The 17,946-nt window shown below is 31.9% G+C and overlaps 1 protein-coding gene across 1 annotated transcript in view; it reads right to left on the bottom strand.

The window, feature by feature from the left end:
- Window positions 1–2,810: 2,810 nt before the first annotated feature.
- The window catches only part of LOC140442153 (uncharacterized), a 30,531-nt gene continuing 15,395 nt past the window's right edge, over window positions 2,811–17,946 (bottom strand). Inside the window, exon 2 of the mRNA XM_072533232.1 lies at window positions 2,811–3,047. Coding sequence (XP_072389333.1) covers window positions 2,811–3,047 — 237 coding nt within the window. The remainder of the gene's footprint in view (window positions 3,048–17,946) is intronic.

Below are 17,946 nucleotides of genomic sequence, written 5' to 3'. Positions count from 1 at the left end.
TCATTATGGTCGTATTATTCGATGCTGAAGCGTACGTTGTTGGTGAATGAAAATTGTGACATTTCTAAATTCAGCAAGTTAACCACCCTACTAAAAAACTTGAGTGGAGGATACAAAGCTAAAAAGTCCAAAATGCTGGAGTCAGATGACATTATTAAATTTCTGGCAGAAGCTCCTGATGACGTCTATTTGTTGATGAAGGTTATTGCTATTTTTGGTGTGCATGGAGCGACTACGTCCGATGAATTGTACAAGTTAGAAGTGTTTAATGTGGACGACAGAAAATCGGTGATAATCGTTTCATTATCTAATACTAAAACCAGGCAGGAAAGGTCGTTTTGTATTACTGACAAGAAAAGTGGACTGAGTTTCTTGGAAATTGTGAGAAAGTATATTGCCTTGCGCCCCAAAAACGTACCTCACAGTAAGTTTTTTGTAAATTACCGACAGCAAAAGTGCACTCCTCAACCGGTGGGGATTAACACTATATATAATATCCCCAAGAAGATTGCAGATTTTTTGAAACTTGCAAATTCAGAAATGTACACGGGGCATTGTTTCCGTCGTTCTTCAGCTACTATGTTCGCAAATTATGGAGCTGATCTAGTAACAGTTAAACGTTTAGGTGGATGGAAATCGTCATCTGCTGCAGAATCTTACATTGAAGAGTCAATAAGCAATAAGATTGCTGTATCCAAGTAATCCACGATCCAGGAATCAAGTGTTTAAGCAAACGAGTACAAGTTGTGATGCTCCAAAAATAGATATTTCTAATAATGTTAATTGTAAAATTTCAGTTGTTTTTAATCCTTAATGTGTTTGAATTTGTAAATTTTATTGAATAAAAAAAGTTAAAATTTTTTATCTACTCTTGCTGTTAAAGTGTCACTTTATTTACCCTTGCGGTTAAAATGATACTTTATCTACTCAAAACAGTTTTTATAGCAACACTTTAACATTAGCTATGAAAAAAATAAATAAAATAATATAAAGCTCCTTTATGAAACTTAATTTATAAAAAACTTTTGTATAAAAACAGTATAATAATTTTATGTATAAACTTAAAAATCAAATTTTTTTGGTGGATTATATTTAATAATTGCTAATATCACAAACTTTATTTTTTGGTGCTAACCTCTGCCCTTCGGCATGAGTTTCATGGTAGTTACTTAACTCTGTTAAATAAATTGAACATTGACATAATATTAGTCGTATAATAATCAAGCCACAGCGAAGCATGTTAGGAGATTTTCATATTAAATATGAAACTATAATAAGAACATTAGTTTAACACGTTTTTCTAATATAGACCTATTGTTAGAATAAGTAGTTTGTAAATAGTTATAAATATAATTCTATTTATTCATGCAAAGATAATTTACAGTCCACACCAATTTAGTTTTATCTACCATAAGATAATCCATCAAAGCGTGGCCGGGTCAGCTAGTCTAGGTGTAGTAAATCAATTGGGCGAGAAGAAAAACTCCTCTGAGTACATACATTACAGCAATAATAAATTATTTTTTTCCGAAGATCATAATTTAAAATTGCTATCGTCGAATATAGGATTATGAAATACAAAACGCAAAAATTTAAATACTTGACCATATAACTATTAGACTATGGCGACGTTGAAGCAGAAGAAGAGAACAAATAACGAGAGCATTAAAAATGGCTGGCTGTCCAAACAATTTAATATAATATGGTGTAATAAAAACATTGGCATTAAGGATTAATCGAGAATAAACAAAATTGTTATAAGGTCTAGAATGACATATAGCAGAGTCTAGACCAGAAACAACAAAAACTAAAATATTGCTTGGGACAACAGAAATAAAGGTACTTCCAAACAAGAAAACAAGTAAAAACATAAGGAATACACGTTGATTAGACGACATTAATGGTTGAGTGCCAAATTATATATTATCATATTATTATTTATATTAATTAACATATTATCAGAATGAATGAAAGCAGAATTGTCAGAACCGTTTGGGATAAATCGCTAACGGGACGGAGAAATATATTCCGACCTCGAAAAAAGTGGAGAGACAATCTGAACGTTGATGTAAATGGATAAAGTTTTAACAGACGATTAGTGGGGAACCAAGAAAAAAGAAGAAGGAAAAGAAAAAGTACAAAGTATAATTATGGTAAGGAAAATAAGAGTTTTTTCTAAGGAAAAAGCAAATTTAATTTTTTAGATAGGTAAAAGAAATAAATTAGACTTACTCACAATCCATTTAATTTTACTACCCAAAAACGACCTGTTTCGCTTTCTAAAATTTTGCAAAGCATCTTCAGGTCAAACGGTACAAAGTAAATTAAATGCTGAAATTATAAAAAGCCCATATTAGGGTGCTGTCTTATAAAGATATAGATCAAAAAGTTATAGTAATTATGCCAATATTACATATCTGTGTTTATTATTATGCATAAAATTGATTTAGCAGACAAAGTAAAAACCCACAAATTGGTAAGAGATAATCTACTGAATTGTAATAAATTCAAAATACTTAGAATACACAAGAATTTTTATATAATGAATCACAAGATACTTCCCTTAATTTATTGTTTTCATTTTTCTGGCTTATTCGTTTTGCTAAATTTTTCTGATGTATCAGGCCTTATAGGTATATATCCTGTTCATCCTTGTTTTGTATTTTGTAGAAATTCTCAAATACTGTTTGCATTTGCTCATCGTTTAGCTTAGTAAAATACTGCTTTTTACATCTTAAAAAAATAATTCAATAATTCATCTATATACCTAGGCTATTCAATATATTTTACTTAACTCAACTTTATTTACCTTACTTGCAAGCACCTCCGATTTGCCTGACATCAACCATCTTAGCTTTAAAATCTGTATACGTAGTACCACTGACTCTAGCTTTTTTGATTAAATTTATTTGGTAATTGTCATTATTTCTCCGACATCGTCTTTTTCTAAGATTATCTGATTGAGGTAATTCCCCTCCACTTTCAGTGCTTCTATTTTCGTCCGAACTAGACATACTGCCAGAAAAATTTAATTTAATGACTCTTAACTGCACACAATATGGAAGGCGTTAAATCATTGAAAATATTTCGCGACACTAGGCTTGCATTTTAAGCCAAGACAGTGCAAGGTCAAATACGGCATGACACAAATTTAAAGATTTATTTCTTAAAGGGACTAAGTTAGTTTGCTTAGGTCCTTAGGTCCATTATTTTCTCACACAGAAATGCAAGTAAGGAATAATTGAATTTAGTTAATTTCTGCACCAAACGGTAGGTTTTGGGTCAATAATTAATTTCGCATATTAAAAGCGTTTCAGAAATAATCGATTTAATTACAAAATAGTTCTCATGAATGTCAACTTTTCACTTACAAACTATTTAAAATCATTTAGATGCCTTTATTACAAAATGCTACATTGTTAACTTTCTTATCAGTTTCACTACATACTTACTTTCTAAGATAAAAACAGACCCAAAGTTTTAACAGCAAAACAAGAAATGTAAATCATGTTGTGCGGTAGGACTTCTCTATATGAATGGATATGCAAGTCGACATTTAGCACCGCACTCTAGATGCGAATAAGCCATAAAATGTCGGGAACCACTAATACCAACTTTGGTGTTTATCTCGTGAGATATTGTCCGACTTATGGCAGATTTGGGTGGATTAGGCGCCAACGCTATACTCGGCTTCGGGTCGTTATTAAAATTTTAATGATATGAATACTTGGTTAGATTGACTTCGTACGAAATAAAAACTTTTGTGTATTATATCTAGAATATTACTTTAAATCTACTTTTTCTTCACACCATATATTATTTTATTATTATAGAATTTTTATGTTAATGAAATATAACAAAAAAAATTTCAGCAGCCTCTACTTTAGTTTACATCTGTATATTTCAATCTCTAAATCTTTTTTTATCGGTAGTTCATAGCAAATTTATTGGTATTCTATTACGAATATTTAGTATTTGGTTTTCCTACGAAAATTAGAGATAGCAATCAATAATGTTTATAAATTAGTCATCAATTGATAAATCAGGAGCTTGCTATATTAATTATTTATGTATACAATATACAAAAGAATATTATTTACCATGCAAAGGAAATAAAATGTTCTTCAGAATAGGAAGTTTGAATATGATAGGAGTGTGGACCTAGAAAGGATATGGAACCAAAAAAGGATTTAGGTAGTTCTTGGGAAATTACAGAAAAGATAAGTCTATTGTTGTATTAGTGTATTTTCTTATATAGCGTATTAATAAGATCGAAAAGGTGATGATTATTTAAGGCTTAATGTTTTAATATACATATTAATTTCAATATTGAATGCGTCTTTAAATAAGCAAAGTTTAAAGGCTTTAGTTAGGAAAGCACAACTACAAATGCTTTGATTAATTTTCATTTAAACCATCCCTTCTCCCATAAAACGTCAGCATTTATTATTTTCTTAACTGTAGCCCTTAAAATTTCCTGATCTAAAGAGTCATTAAATAAAGAAATTAATATAATAATAAGTTGGCCTTAAATAATAATTTCTCTGTCCATCTTATTAATAAACTATATACGAAAATTTATAAAAGAATAGACTCATTTCTTCTGTAATTTCTCAAGAATCACCCAAATATTTTTTAGTTTCATATTATTTTCTAGGTTCACACTCCTACTCTATATAAAAGATCTTCTTAAAATACAATATACCTACAGTAGCTTTTAAGTCCAATCATTAATAAATCAAACTAATCAAAATATGCAGTGTCTATGCTACACAAGTCTGCGGTGTACAAGCTTTGTTGTGCTTCTTGTAAAACAGTTTACATCGGCCAAAGTGACAGGAGAATAAGGACCCATAAAGGCTTATATTATGATATTACGATATTACACATTTTTATAGAACTGAAGAGTAATTTTTTTTATTACGTGCTTGTCATTACGTGTCAGTATCTGTTTCGATGTATTTACTTAACATCCAAATAGTAGGTAATATACAATTTACTAGTAAGAGAGTAGAAAAACTAATTTATATATGCATACTTATGCTTTAATTTTATATTTCTTTTTTTATTTTTAGCCTATTTTTTGTAAACGATGCTTTTTAGATAAAACTAGATAAATTATTAAATTATCAATACCAAAGTTGGGTGATAATTTAAATTTAGCACGTTCGCATGCACAATCGCTCTGTATACTGTTTCAAATGTAATGCATATTGCAGTTTGCATCTGCCATTACACCATAGCACGCGTAGTGCCTTCAGGAACGGCAGATCTGATTGATGTGCACAATTGATAGATATCTCAACTATTAATATATACCGAGGCTATTAATTATTACTGCCAACTGCATACGGCAGATTGCGCAATTATTGTGAAACCAGGACCGGAACAAAGAAACTTTATATTTATTTACTGTTGTAGATTTTATATTATTCTTATTAATTTAATGTATTAACTTCCTACTTAATTTCATGTAAATGTTAATAAACACGAATATTTATTCAATTAATATCAACATTATCACACAAAAGAAACCTTTGATGTATTATAAAAATAAGTATCCAAAACTCTAGAACTACTATTTGGTACTTAAACTTCAAACTCGGTATTGTATAGCGACATCTATTAACGTCTTCTAACATTACGATCAAAAATACTGCCAGCGTGTACTTCTCTAATCAAATCATTTGCGTTATTGCTGGTAGAAGTGGGGTATCTCGAAATATTAAGGCACAACAAAATTATCATCTTTAAATTATCGTCTTTTTGCTTTGCTGATCGTTGTGTGATGATTGCCTGAATAGCTTGATATTCAGTTATATATCTCAGTCTGTTCACATAAAAAAAACCGGCTTAAGTTTTGAAAGAGCGTAAAAATTTAGCGTCACCTACGCCATGCGAAGTGCTGATGGATATTATTATCATTTTCATCATCTTCAGCGTATTCTACACGATTGTCTAATATTCACTTTTCTGTACCTTGTTGTACCGGCTTGGTATCTTATTTCACGGTCTTATTTTAAATTTGGACGTCTTAATGGTCTCTTGACGCCTTTTGGATACCTGTAGTGAACGATCCATTGTCAATTCTGCTTGCTAAATGTTTCACTCACTGCCATTTTAAAGATTTAATATTGTGGATTACATCAGTCACCTTGGTATTCTGTCTGATCCATTCTATTATTATTTAATCTCTCTTCATTAAACCTAACATACATCGCTCCATTGACCCAAGTGACTTTGAGTTTCGCTATTAACTCTTTCTTTAGTTTTGAAGTTTCGCAGCCGTCTGTCATGATTAGTAGTGATATGGCAATGGAAACCAATAACCTTAAATACATATCCACTGGCGAAAGCACTTACTGGTCCTCAGACACAAACAAAATTCCAGACTTTTTCGATTTCTGTGTGACCAAAGGAATACCACTCGAATCCCAGACATCACAATCTTGTTTCGATCTTTCATCTGACCACTCTCCTGTCTTGGTCACAATATCTACAAATATACTAGAAACATAATGTCAGACAGATCTTAGTAATAAATATATCAATTGGATTAAATTCCGGGCAATTCTTGATGGCAGACTGGATCTAAACATTCCACTAAAATCTGATGGCGATATTGACATAGCAATAGATCAATTAAATAGGATAATTCAGGAAGCTGGCTGGCAGTCAACACCTACAAAAACAAAAGCAATCGTACAAAAAGACTTACCCAACAAAATAAAAGAAAAATTCGCAGAAAAACGAAAACTAAGGAAAATCTGGCAAAGAATCCGATCACCTCAGGATAAAAATAGATTAAACCAAGCTACAGCAAGATTAAAAACATTGTTAAACAACAATAAAAACAATGACATAAAACGATATTTACAAAATCTATCTGTCACGGAAGCCTCCGAATACTTACTCTGGAAGGCAACACGAAAAATTAATCGACTACAACTTTCTAATCCGCCTATTTGGGCCAGTAACGGACAATGGACCAAAAGTAACAAAGAAAAAGCCACAGTCTTTGCGAAATATCTGGAGGAAGTATTCCAATCACATACTCAAAACAACAACCCTGATGCAAAAGATAATATACAATCGTATTTAGAATCTACATACCAACTAGAAGCACCATTGGAGAAATTCACTTCCAAACAAGTTTTCCACAAAATTAAAACAGATCTGAATCCGAAGAAATTCCTAGGGTTCGACTTAATCATTGCAAGAATTCTAAAAGAACTTTCCAAGAAAGAAGTGCAATATTTAACACAGATTTTTAACGCAATCCTAAGAACTGGTTACTATCCCCTTTTCTGGAAAGTTACACAGATCATTTTAATACCCAAACTAGGTAAACCTGTAGTAGAAGTTAAGTCCTATAGACCTATCAGTCTGCTTTCAGTGATGTCAAATATTTTTAAAAAACTACTACTAGACAGATTACAGCCAATCCTCGTACAATAGCAGCTAATACCCAACCATCAGTTTAGATTTAGACAACAGCATGCTACCATTGAGCAAATTCACCGAATTTGCAGTTCCATAAACAAAGCCTTAGAAGAGAAGAAATACCGTTCTGCAGCCTTTTTGGATATCTCGCAGGCTTTTGATAAAGTCTGGCACACTGGTCTGCTATACAAAATAAGACAAGTCCTTCCTCTCAACTACTTTCTAATCCTCAAGTCCTATCTTTCCGACCGGCCTTTCCTTGTAAAAGTAAAGGATCAGTGCACTAACTTATATCCAATTAAAGCTGAAGTACCCCAGGGTAGTGTCCTTGGACCTGTTCTCTACCTACTTTACACAGCAGATCTTCCTACAAGTTAAAACATCGTCAGTATCGTCATAGCCACATATGCAGACGACACAGCAATCCTTGCGGCTCACTCAAACCCGTATATCGCCTTACAACTGCTCCAGATCAATCTCGGCAAAATAAAGATTTGGTTACAAACATGGCGAATTAAAGTTAACGAAAGCAAGTCAGTACATATAACGTTCACTAATCGAAAAGGTACATGCCCAACCGTCTCATTGAATAACCAAATAATACAACAAAAGGATGACGTAAAATACTTAGGTATGCAGCTGGACCGCAGATTAATGTGGAAGAAACACATATTCACGAAAAGAAAACAGTTGGGTCTGAAACTCAGTAAAATGTACTGGCTAAAAGGACAAAGATCACAACTGAATGTGGACAATAAAATCCTAGTATACAAGTCAGTGATAAAGCCAATATGGAGCTATGGGATTCAACTGTGAGGATCTGTGTCAAGATCCAATCTCGACATACTGGAGAGATTCCAATCGAAGACCTTCCGCATTATCATAAATGCACCGTGGTACATGCCCAATGAATTCATCAATCGCGATCTTCAAATGAAAACTGTCAAAGAAGAAATTGCCAGTTACTCCCAAAAATATGACAGACGACCGCAAAACCACCCCAACAGACTAGCGAAGAACCTTATGAGACTCCAGGCAAACTAAAGGCTAAAGCGTCTTACTCCAAGCGATCTACCAAGATTTTAATTTTTAAATTAAAATTTTTTTTTTCATTTATTATAAACAATATATTAGAGTCACAAATAATTTTGTTACTAAAATTATGAATTAATAGGTTATTGTCACTGGACAGTCTCTTGCAAGTCTCTTGTAATCTAATTAAACAATTTACTTATTGTAATCCCTATTACAGGTTGTAAATAAATGGGATGTTCAAAAAAAAAAATGATTGGTAGTATACACTGATCTAATGCTTTTTTTCTTCTGGTGGAGCGGCATTCTAGATTTAAATATAACTGCATTAGCCAGTTTAATTCTTCTCTTGATTTGTGGGATTAAGGATTTCAGATTTATGTATTAATTGTCACCGGTATACATACTTCTCTACTGTCTTAAGTGCAATGTTGTTTATTATTACATCTTGAACATCTGCTAGCTCGTTGTACATGGTTTTTGTTTATGTCAAGTTCATTTTTAGGCTAATTTTATTGATAGCTTCATTTAGATAGCTTATAGGTTCTTGTAGTTCTGCAGGATTATTAGCAATTAGAACAATGTCGGCTTCATACCTTAGATGGCTGAGCTATTCTTTATCAATGAATAGGCCTTTGTTCTGCCAGTTTATTTTGCTGTTTATATTTTCTAGTGTGGCAGTAAAGAGTTTTGGTGATATTGGTAGTGGGAAATTCATCATTCATTCAAAAATTATTTCATATTCTTTAGCTCTACTCATTAGTTTTCATATATATATATATATATATATATATATATATATATATATATATATATATATATATATAGAGATATATATATATATATATATATATATATATATATATATATATATATATATATTAGAATTTTATCACATGTCATAAAGAGCAGAGACCGTTTAAAAATACAACCACGATTTTTTTGGTATAAAAAAATAATAGTACATGAATATTGACCAGTTGATGGTTTATAAAGTATATTATTATTCGATTTTGTGTTAAAAATCTCTAAGAAATCGTTTTATTTGCATAAATCCGAACAAAAAACATAAATCCACATTTCCATAAATCCAACATGTATTATCTACATTTTTTTGGCTGTCTAAAGCATTTTACAATTAATTGCACTGGTACATTACTAGAGCACTAATTTGGATATCAATCAGATTCCTGACTCATGCAGGTAAATGATTGTGCACTGATGCGGAAGCGTATGATAAAGGTTCAGAACTATGGGAAGCAGCTAGAACTATACAAGGGCTTTTGGTATGCCAATTAAGGCAAATATATATTAATCTCCGCTTAAGAAGTTTTATTGTAAATATTTACTGCCTTCATGCTTTTTATTCCTTAATTTATTAATTAGTAATTGTGGTTTTTTAGTGTGATTGCAAATATATAATATTTACGGATATAAAATCTAAAATTATTTTGTAAATGATTATGGAATAGAAACCAAGACATATAAATAAAATTTTCTCATGACCGAGAAGTAATATATTAAAAAATCAAAATCCAATCCATGTCCAATGATAGTGTAAATTTTACACTCACTAAAAACTTTCATCTGCGGAGGACGCCATCGTGAGAAACCTGTGCAGTGGTGCTTCACTACTTATATTTCTCTTTTTTTTATGTCTTTCGTATCGTGCTAACTTAAATACTAGTACTATAATAAGTTCTTCGCTCGCTTTCGCTGTTTTACAGCTTTAGTAGGTCTTGTAGGCAATCTAAAAATAGTTAACATTATTATCTACGTACATTAATATATCTATTACTGGCAATACCAATTACACCGAAAGACAGCCATAAATATCCATAATATTATTAACACTTAATTATTATTAACACCATCAAAGAGCGCAAACTAGAATATGTTGGCCATGTTATGAGGAATGAACAGAGATACGGCTTGTTGCAACTCATTCTTCACGGCAAGGTATTTGGAAAGAGAGGACCAGGGAGAAGAAGAATATCTTGGCTTCAAAACCTGCGAAAGTGGTTTAATACATCGACAACCGGACTATTTAGAATAGCAGCAAGCAAAGTTAGAATAGCCATGTTGATCACCAACATCCGGAACGGATATTCATCGTAAGAAGAAGAAGAAGAGCTGTACATATGAGGGCGTTAGACACTGCATTTGCTTAACACACCAATCAACAAATGGTATCGTTTACATGCAAGCGCGCATTTAGAACTAACGCCGTCAAAACGTGGAACTCGAGAATATACTTCAAACGCCGCGTTTGCAGCACGCTTTCAGTTACTAGGAGAGTCATGTAATCGTACACATATTTAAAGTCAAGCGCGAGCTTTTGCCTTATTAACATTCTTTTTTGTAATCTGTGTTGGCAGAAGCAGCCCTTCGTTATCATAAATACTCAATGATTTTTTTTATTGTAGAAGTTGGATTGCACTAATTAAGTTAAGTTGTAGTTACAGTTTTTTTATTATTTTAGTTTTTCCATGTATTATTTTTTTATTTATTTACGTAATTTATAATTTATTATTACCAAATAGTGGACAGATACTGCTTTACTACTTCTAAGGAAGTAATTGCATTGTCAAGATATTTCCTGTAAATTTAAAAAGATTATATAAACGTTAATAGAAATAAATACCTTAAGGTTATAACATGTTTTTCTTCAGGTTAAATCTCATCCCTTACTGCATTTAACATGGTAATAAGCACCCTCGTAATAAAGTTAACAGTTCATCAAAAGACGTTAGGCTCATTTGAAAATAGTTAAACAATTTTGGAGGGTATTTTCTCAATTTGAAGTACAGAGTCACAAAAGAATCCATAGTCAATATATTTTGAATTACAGCGTGCACCCACAATCTTCTTTGTCGGTTTTGTCTTACTTTTAATCTACGGTGTAACAACCAAATGCATGCTAACTCCATAACTGTATTGTCTGTAGACTAAGCTGGTAAACCACGGCGTAATGACTGTCATGTGTATGGTACTGCTGTCTTCTAACGTGCGTTAAACGCGGCGTCTAACGTCTACAATGCGCGTTTTAAGATCTATATTTTTTGGGTTACCGTTCATTTCACTTGGCACTTTAACGCAGATGAAGCTATTAAGGGTTTGCTTATTTTGTTCAGAAATTGGCTGAAATGAAAACGGAAGCTTTTAATAACGAATTATTTATAGATAAAGTAAAAAAACGTGTTGTGATATGAGACATAAAGAGTAGCTTTATTCACGTAGAAGTCGTCCTCATATTTTAAGAAGGAGGTGATAATAAAGACAAAAATAAGTTATTATGTTAGTACATATAATTGAATTATCTTAGAATACAAATTTATTTACTGGCTTTTAGTCACCCTGAAAGAACAAATTAAGTGTACAAAATATCTCCTTCTTCACTCACGTCGTTTTTTTTTGTCGGTATCTTATCACCGCTAACACTATTTATATGTCTATCTTCAAACAAAGAGCCTTATTTACCCAACTCATACAATGGAATCTTCCTAGCATCATGCATTTTAAAAACTTTAGAACGCATGATAAAAAGAAGATTAGAATCCTGGTTAAAATTTATAAGAATCTCTCACATTATAAATTTGGCTTTGAAAAGTAATTCTCCACCATGGATTATTTGGGGCATATAATAACTGATATCAACACTTCCTTTTCGAGTTCTAGATGGTAGCTGCTCCCTGTCTATATATAAAATATAGCGCTTATGGCAAAGTAAACCTTAAAATTTTATGTAATCAGATGAAAAATATTAGTCTAAATATAGATTTTGCTTAACGAATAATAAAATCGTACAAAAACAAATAATAAATTCGGTCGCTAATTGCGCAATATTCGCATCCAGAAAAATATGCAGCTCACACATTTTGACGAAATTTAGTATCGCTTCTAGTTAATTTGCTTGGATATATTCTCTTATTAAAGCGACATTGAGGATGGGAGTCTAATAATATTACAGCAGTATGTGTAAACAATTCACTCAATATAAAAAAGAAATATGCTTTATGAATATTAAACAGACTTAATATTAGCGATATTTTAAATAAACTTGCAACATCATTTAACCCACCTTTATATAGTATGAGAATCAAACAGAGAAGAATTTTATTTATTTAAATATTCAAAGTTACACATGGGACTTGATTACAACTTCACATTCGTCATTCAAACATTTACTTTCATTTATTAGAAAGGAAATAAAACGCGTAAAGCATTTTAAATACCGAAACTCGAAATACGAAGATTTTTAATTGTCGAAACCAAATTCAGATTTTTGCTTTAATGTGTGCCTTCTAAGAATTGCAAGGCAAAACAGACGTTGATAAAGATCTAATTAGAGACATGGGGAATCTAAAATTTCATTCCACAACATATCTCCTTAACTAAGCAAAAATACTTGGCGAATTGGTTTCTAGTACTCATAAATAGTATACCGAAATAAAAAGAAAGACAGTTAAGATTTGATTTTACGTATAGTGCCTCTGTATATCCGCTTATACGTATTTCGTCCTAAAAGGAATCTTTGGAGCGGCTATTTACAGATGCTTTGAACGTGAAAACAATCTTTCCTGTCATAATAGAAACTAAAATGGCTTCGATATTTATTATCAGATGTCGCTGTTGTGTCCATATAGAAGTCAATATGGACTAATATAACTAATAACGTCTAAAATCTGTCAAAGAAGAAATATCTTCCTTTTCCCAGGAGTATGACGAGTGCATAGAAAAACACATCAACATATTGAGACGTCCCACGCCTAATGAGACATCCCGTCCAGCGAAGGTTAACAAGACATCTTCCATGTGATCTGCATGTCATATTTTTTAAACCGTTGTACCGTTTTACTGTTATGGACAGCTTCATAGATTGCCTGAAAATAGATAGTCAAAAAAGATAGAATAATGGACTTCGCCATATAGAAGAAAACGAGATAGACCAAGATGGTCATGGGGAGAAGACGTCTCACCTAATATATTATTATATAGTACCATTCTATAGTGTAGTTTTGTGTAGTAGTTAAGTTTCCCCAATTCACTATTAGATAAGTAAAAGGTCACTTGATAGTTTTTGTAAAGGTTTTGTCACTGTCATAAACATTTGCCTATTGCAAAATTTTACAGATTGCAAATTAAATGGGATGAAGTAAAAAGCCGATGACGTCATATTTATGTATAAAACAAATTCTTTTGACGTGACAACGTCTTAAATTAGGTTGTGGCTTGGAGTCACTCATGAAAAAGTGTAACGCCCGCTCACGTCTGTTACGATGAGTCACCGAACGAGAGAGAGGCCCGCCGGACCGGCGAATGCCTTGCGTCTCTCTCCCACTCAAACATGATCGGTCCGCTGGTGCGATGCTATTTCTCCTATCATCGTCCTATCCTCAACAAAATCACTCAAATAGAAATTAGTTAAGTTTAAGTTTACATGTACAATGTTTTAGTAAACAAAATATATTTCTATAGTTAAAATTTGTGCAATTCTTATTTTCATTCAATTCCTTGTTCCTATTGTGCAATTTAATAATATTCATATCAATAAATATTCTACCGAGAAAAAGACGTTGTCACGTAAAATCTTCGCCCGTAAAACCGACTTTACAGGCAACCGATTTTTTTTTTGTTGTAATTTTAACTTAATGGAATTTATCGATTTTGTTATATCACAGATTTTGTTGAATATTTTTTTGTTTTCGTTCTATATTTTTGCCCAATTTATGAAAACTGATATTCCATTTGACATAAAAAAATTATGTTCTTTATTTATTATTATTGTCAAACTCTTCTTTCACAACAAAGATTTACCAGAAAACTGGTTTAATTAGATTAGAAACTGTAATCAGTGGTTTTCTGGAAGAATTACAACCAGAGAGCATTCAGTGTCGTTGTGACGTTGGCTCGGAAGTGCTGGCCCATTTTAAAGTATAAAACTTCCAGAGTCCGACAGTAAATCATGAGTAACTACTTCACAATGGTGCAATTAAAAGTGCATTATTAAAATGGCAAAGATTAGCGGAAACATTCATCAGCTAAAATTGCTTTATAATTCCTTCGGGACAATCATACGGCTTGCTTTACAAAAAGCAATCAACATTAGTTTCGGTAAAAAAGGCTATATTTTTTTAAAAAAAAGAGGCCGAAATTAAGAAGATAACTACTGTAGACGAGGTACAAATTGGAGGTCCAATATAGATGATAAAATTATAATAAACTGGTTTTAGTAGAGTAAAATTAAAAACTATTTATCCCAATAAAAAGTTTTAATTATATTTGCAATTATTTGCATTAAAGTAAATAATTTAAAACGATAAGGATATCCGGAAAAAGTTTCAGAATAACGAAATCTAATGGTAGTCAAAATAAGTTCAAGGAAAAATAAAGGCGAAGTCTAAACTACACAAAAGTAGCAAGAACATAGTCTAATATAGACTTTCAAAATTATAAGATAGCTAAAAACTCTAAAAGAGGGTAAAAATAAATAAAAAGTAGCTTAACATAATATAAACAGGTACGTAAAGATCCAAATCATATTTGCAACATACGGATAGTACGTATGCCATAATAGTAAAATATACGATAATTTCAGTTGATGCTATGATTATTCTCTTTCAAGAATTAATAGTACATATTATATAATTGAGTTAAAGATTTTAAAAATTAAAATCGATCAACAATTATTATTGATAAAGTTGTATTATTTTTAAGCCTAAAACTTAAACATTTTTTAAAAAAAATTTCTACGTTCTTCTGATTGACGGATTTAAATTTCCAAATGGGTTTGAAACCTTAAATGCTCTTCTATATAATGTAACAAAAATTAAGTATCTTAAAGTTTTAGTTTTTGACCTGCATAATTTTAAAAATTATTTATTTAAAAAAAAAATAAGATTTAGTAAAAATTTATGTACATATGTTTGCCAAAATCTGTTTAAATATGTATCCAGAAATATAAAAAAAAAACTTTGTAATACCGAGCTTTGCTAATAATCGCATAGGTTTCTTCTTCTTCTTCTTCAGCCTTAACTAAAGTTAGCCTCTACTAAAATTGTTCCTAAATATAATTCAAAAGAGAATCTACAAGCTGTGTGAAAGTTAAATTTCCCCCAACCAGTTCAGGTTCACAAATGCTGTTGGTACTAGAGAGGCTTTGTTCTCAGTACAAGTCTTATTCCAGAGATGCAGAGGCATCAACTGCGACGTATACGCAAATCTGGTTGATTACGAGAAAGCGTTTAATCGAGCACAGCACGCCAAGATGATGCAAATACTAAAAGAAGCAGGAATTAGTAGAATAAATGTAAAAATAATTAAAAATCTTTACTGGAATCAGACAGCAAATCTCAGAGTTGAAGTTGAACACGCTGACTATGTGAAAATCATGCGTGGAGTGAGGCAAGGCTGTATTTTGTCTCCTCCGATCTTCAATCTGTACTCTGAAAGAACATTTATTGAAACTTTGCACGAAACTGAAAAAGGTAGTCTACTAAATGGTTACCGGCTAAACAACATCAGATATGCAGATGACACCATAGTATTTGCGGACAAATTAGAAGACCTACAAGTTCTTATGAACAAAATCGCGTATTACAGTCAACAATATGGACTTAATACAAACGTTAGGAAGACAAAGCTTATGATAATTAGCAAGAAAAGGATAATAGAAGGTCAACTCTACATCAACCAATCCCCTGTAGAAAGAGTGACGTACTACAACTACCTCAGACCATAATTAATGAAGAATTGACCACTAACCAGGAGATTAGAGCACGCATCAGAAAATCTACCTTCAATCGGATTGGGGCCTTTTTCAAGAGTCACAACCTCTCTCTTGATACAAAAGTAAGAATGCTGCGAAGCTACGTCTTCTCTGTCCTTTTTTATGGCATTGAATCGTTGACCTTAAATGAGGATATGTGCAAAAAACTGGAAGCATTTGATATGTGGCTATATCGGAGAATCCTTAAGATCCCGTGGACTGACCGAGTCACAAATGAGGAGGTCCTCAGAAGAATGAATAAAAACCGAGAGGTACTGACCACCATTAAATCTCGAAAGTTACAATTCTTCGGACATATGCGAAATGAATCAAGATATGCTCTCCTTCAAGCCATCCTCCAAGGAAAAATATTTGGAAAACGAGGTCCAGGAAAAAGAACATAAATATTGGTTAAAGAACCTCAGAATCTAATTCAATACAACATCTGTGCAGCTTTTCCGCGCTGCTGCAGATAAGATAAAGATTGCCAGTAGATGTTCTATTTTTTTATATAAGTTTGGGTGTGCAATAACTCCAAATTGTAATTATCAAATCATGATGAACAGTTTTTGTATGTATTTAGGCAGAAATTATTGTGATGTCAAGTAAATTAAAATTAAAACACTCAAGGATACTTAGGGACAAAGAAAACACATTCACAAGGAAAATTTTGTTTTAATTAGAAGTAAAAAATATTTATTACAGTTTAAATTATTACAACTAAATTAATGATTCAAGATACGTAACGAATTCCAAGTGATAACTAATACTAAATAAACAAATTGCAGATTAATTAGAAGCTAAAACTTATTTTATTTTAAATGCTGTTTAAAATGCTTCTCATTTACTTCTTGGCAATACAATCTATTCCTTGTTGCTACTTAACTCTTTCGAACATCCTTTGATTAGTAATACGGCATTCTGAGATAACTTTTTAGCGTTTTTAGTCAATTGTATCTGGTTTTATTTGATCAACTGGATTTTAAGTAACGTCATAAAAAAATCTAATGGAGTTGACTCAGGAGATCTTGGTGGCCACTTTATATGTCTCCCCGGCCAATCCATATTTCCGGAAAAACAATATCCATAATTTTATAGGTAATTGCACGCTGGTGGCATAGTGGGGCGTAGCTCCACCTTGCTAAAATATAATGTTTTAAGGAAACTCTTGCGAATAATCTGTAGTTATATCATTGATTTTCAGCATTATCTCGGTCTGAAACATATTAACTTAAGTTACATCATTTAAACTACCGTCAAAAAATATTGGTACAAAATAATATGCAAGTGAAAATAGCTGGCAAACGCAGTCCAGCACGAAGAAAGACTTCATGATTAAAGAACTTGGCAGATTGGTATGGGATTAATACAAATATGCTATTTCGGCCGGAAGTAAATAAACATGAGATAACTATGATAGTAACCAACGTGCTAAAAGGTTATAGTACATAATGAAGATAATATGCCTGCCACTCATTTAGGTTTTGTCGAAATTGCGTGTAACCTTTTCGAAATAATCTGAGATTTTCATCAGACCAGTATCTAACATTTTAAAGATAAACTTTTTAAAAAAATATATCACTTCGTCAATAAGACAAGCGTTGATGATAAGTAGGATTCTGTGCAATATTATTTGTCATGGTTTCGCAGTATTCCATCCGTCATCCTCTGTTACTTCTTAAACCATTTTTATTTTGTAAGGA

This window comes from Diabrotica undecimpunctata, chromosome 5, assembly GCF_040954645.1.
Source record: "Diabrotica undecimpunctata isolate CICGRU chromosome 5, icDiaUnde3, whole genome shotgun sequence".
NCBI classification, from domain to species: domain Eukaryota; kingdom Metazoa; phylum Arthropoda; class Insecta; order Coleoptera; family Chrysomelidae; genus Diabrotica; species Diabrotica undecimpunctata.
The sequence above is the reverse complement of the archived record's forward strand: the minus strand, read 5'-3'. Positions and strand labels throughout refer to the sequence as shown.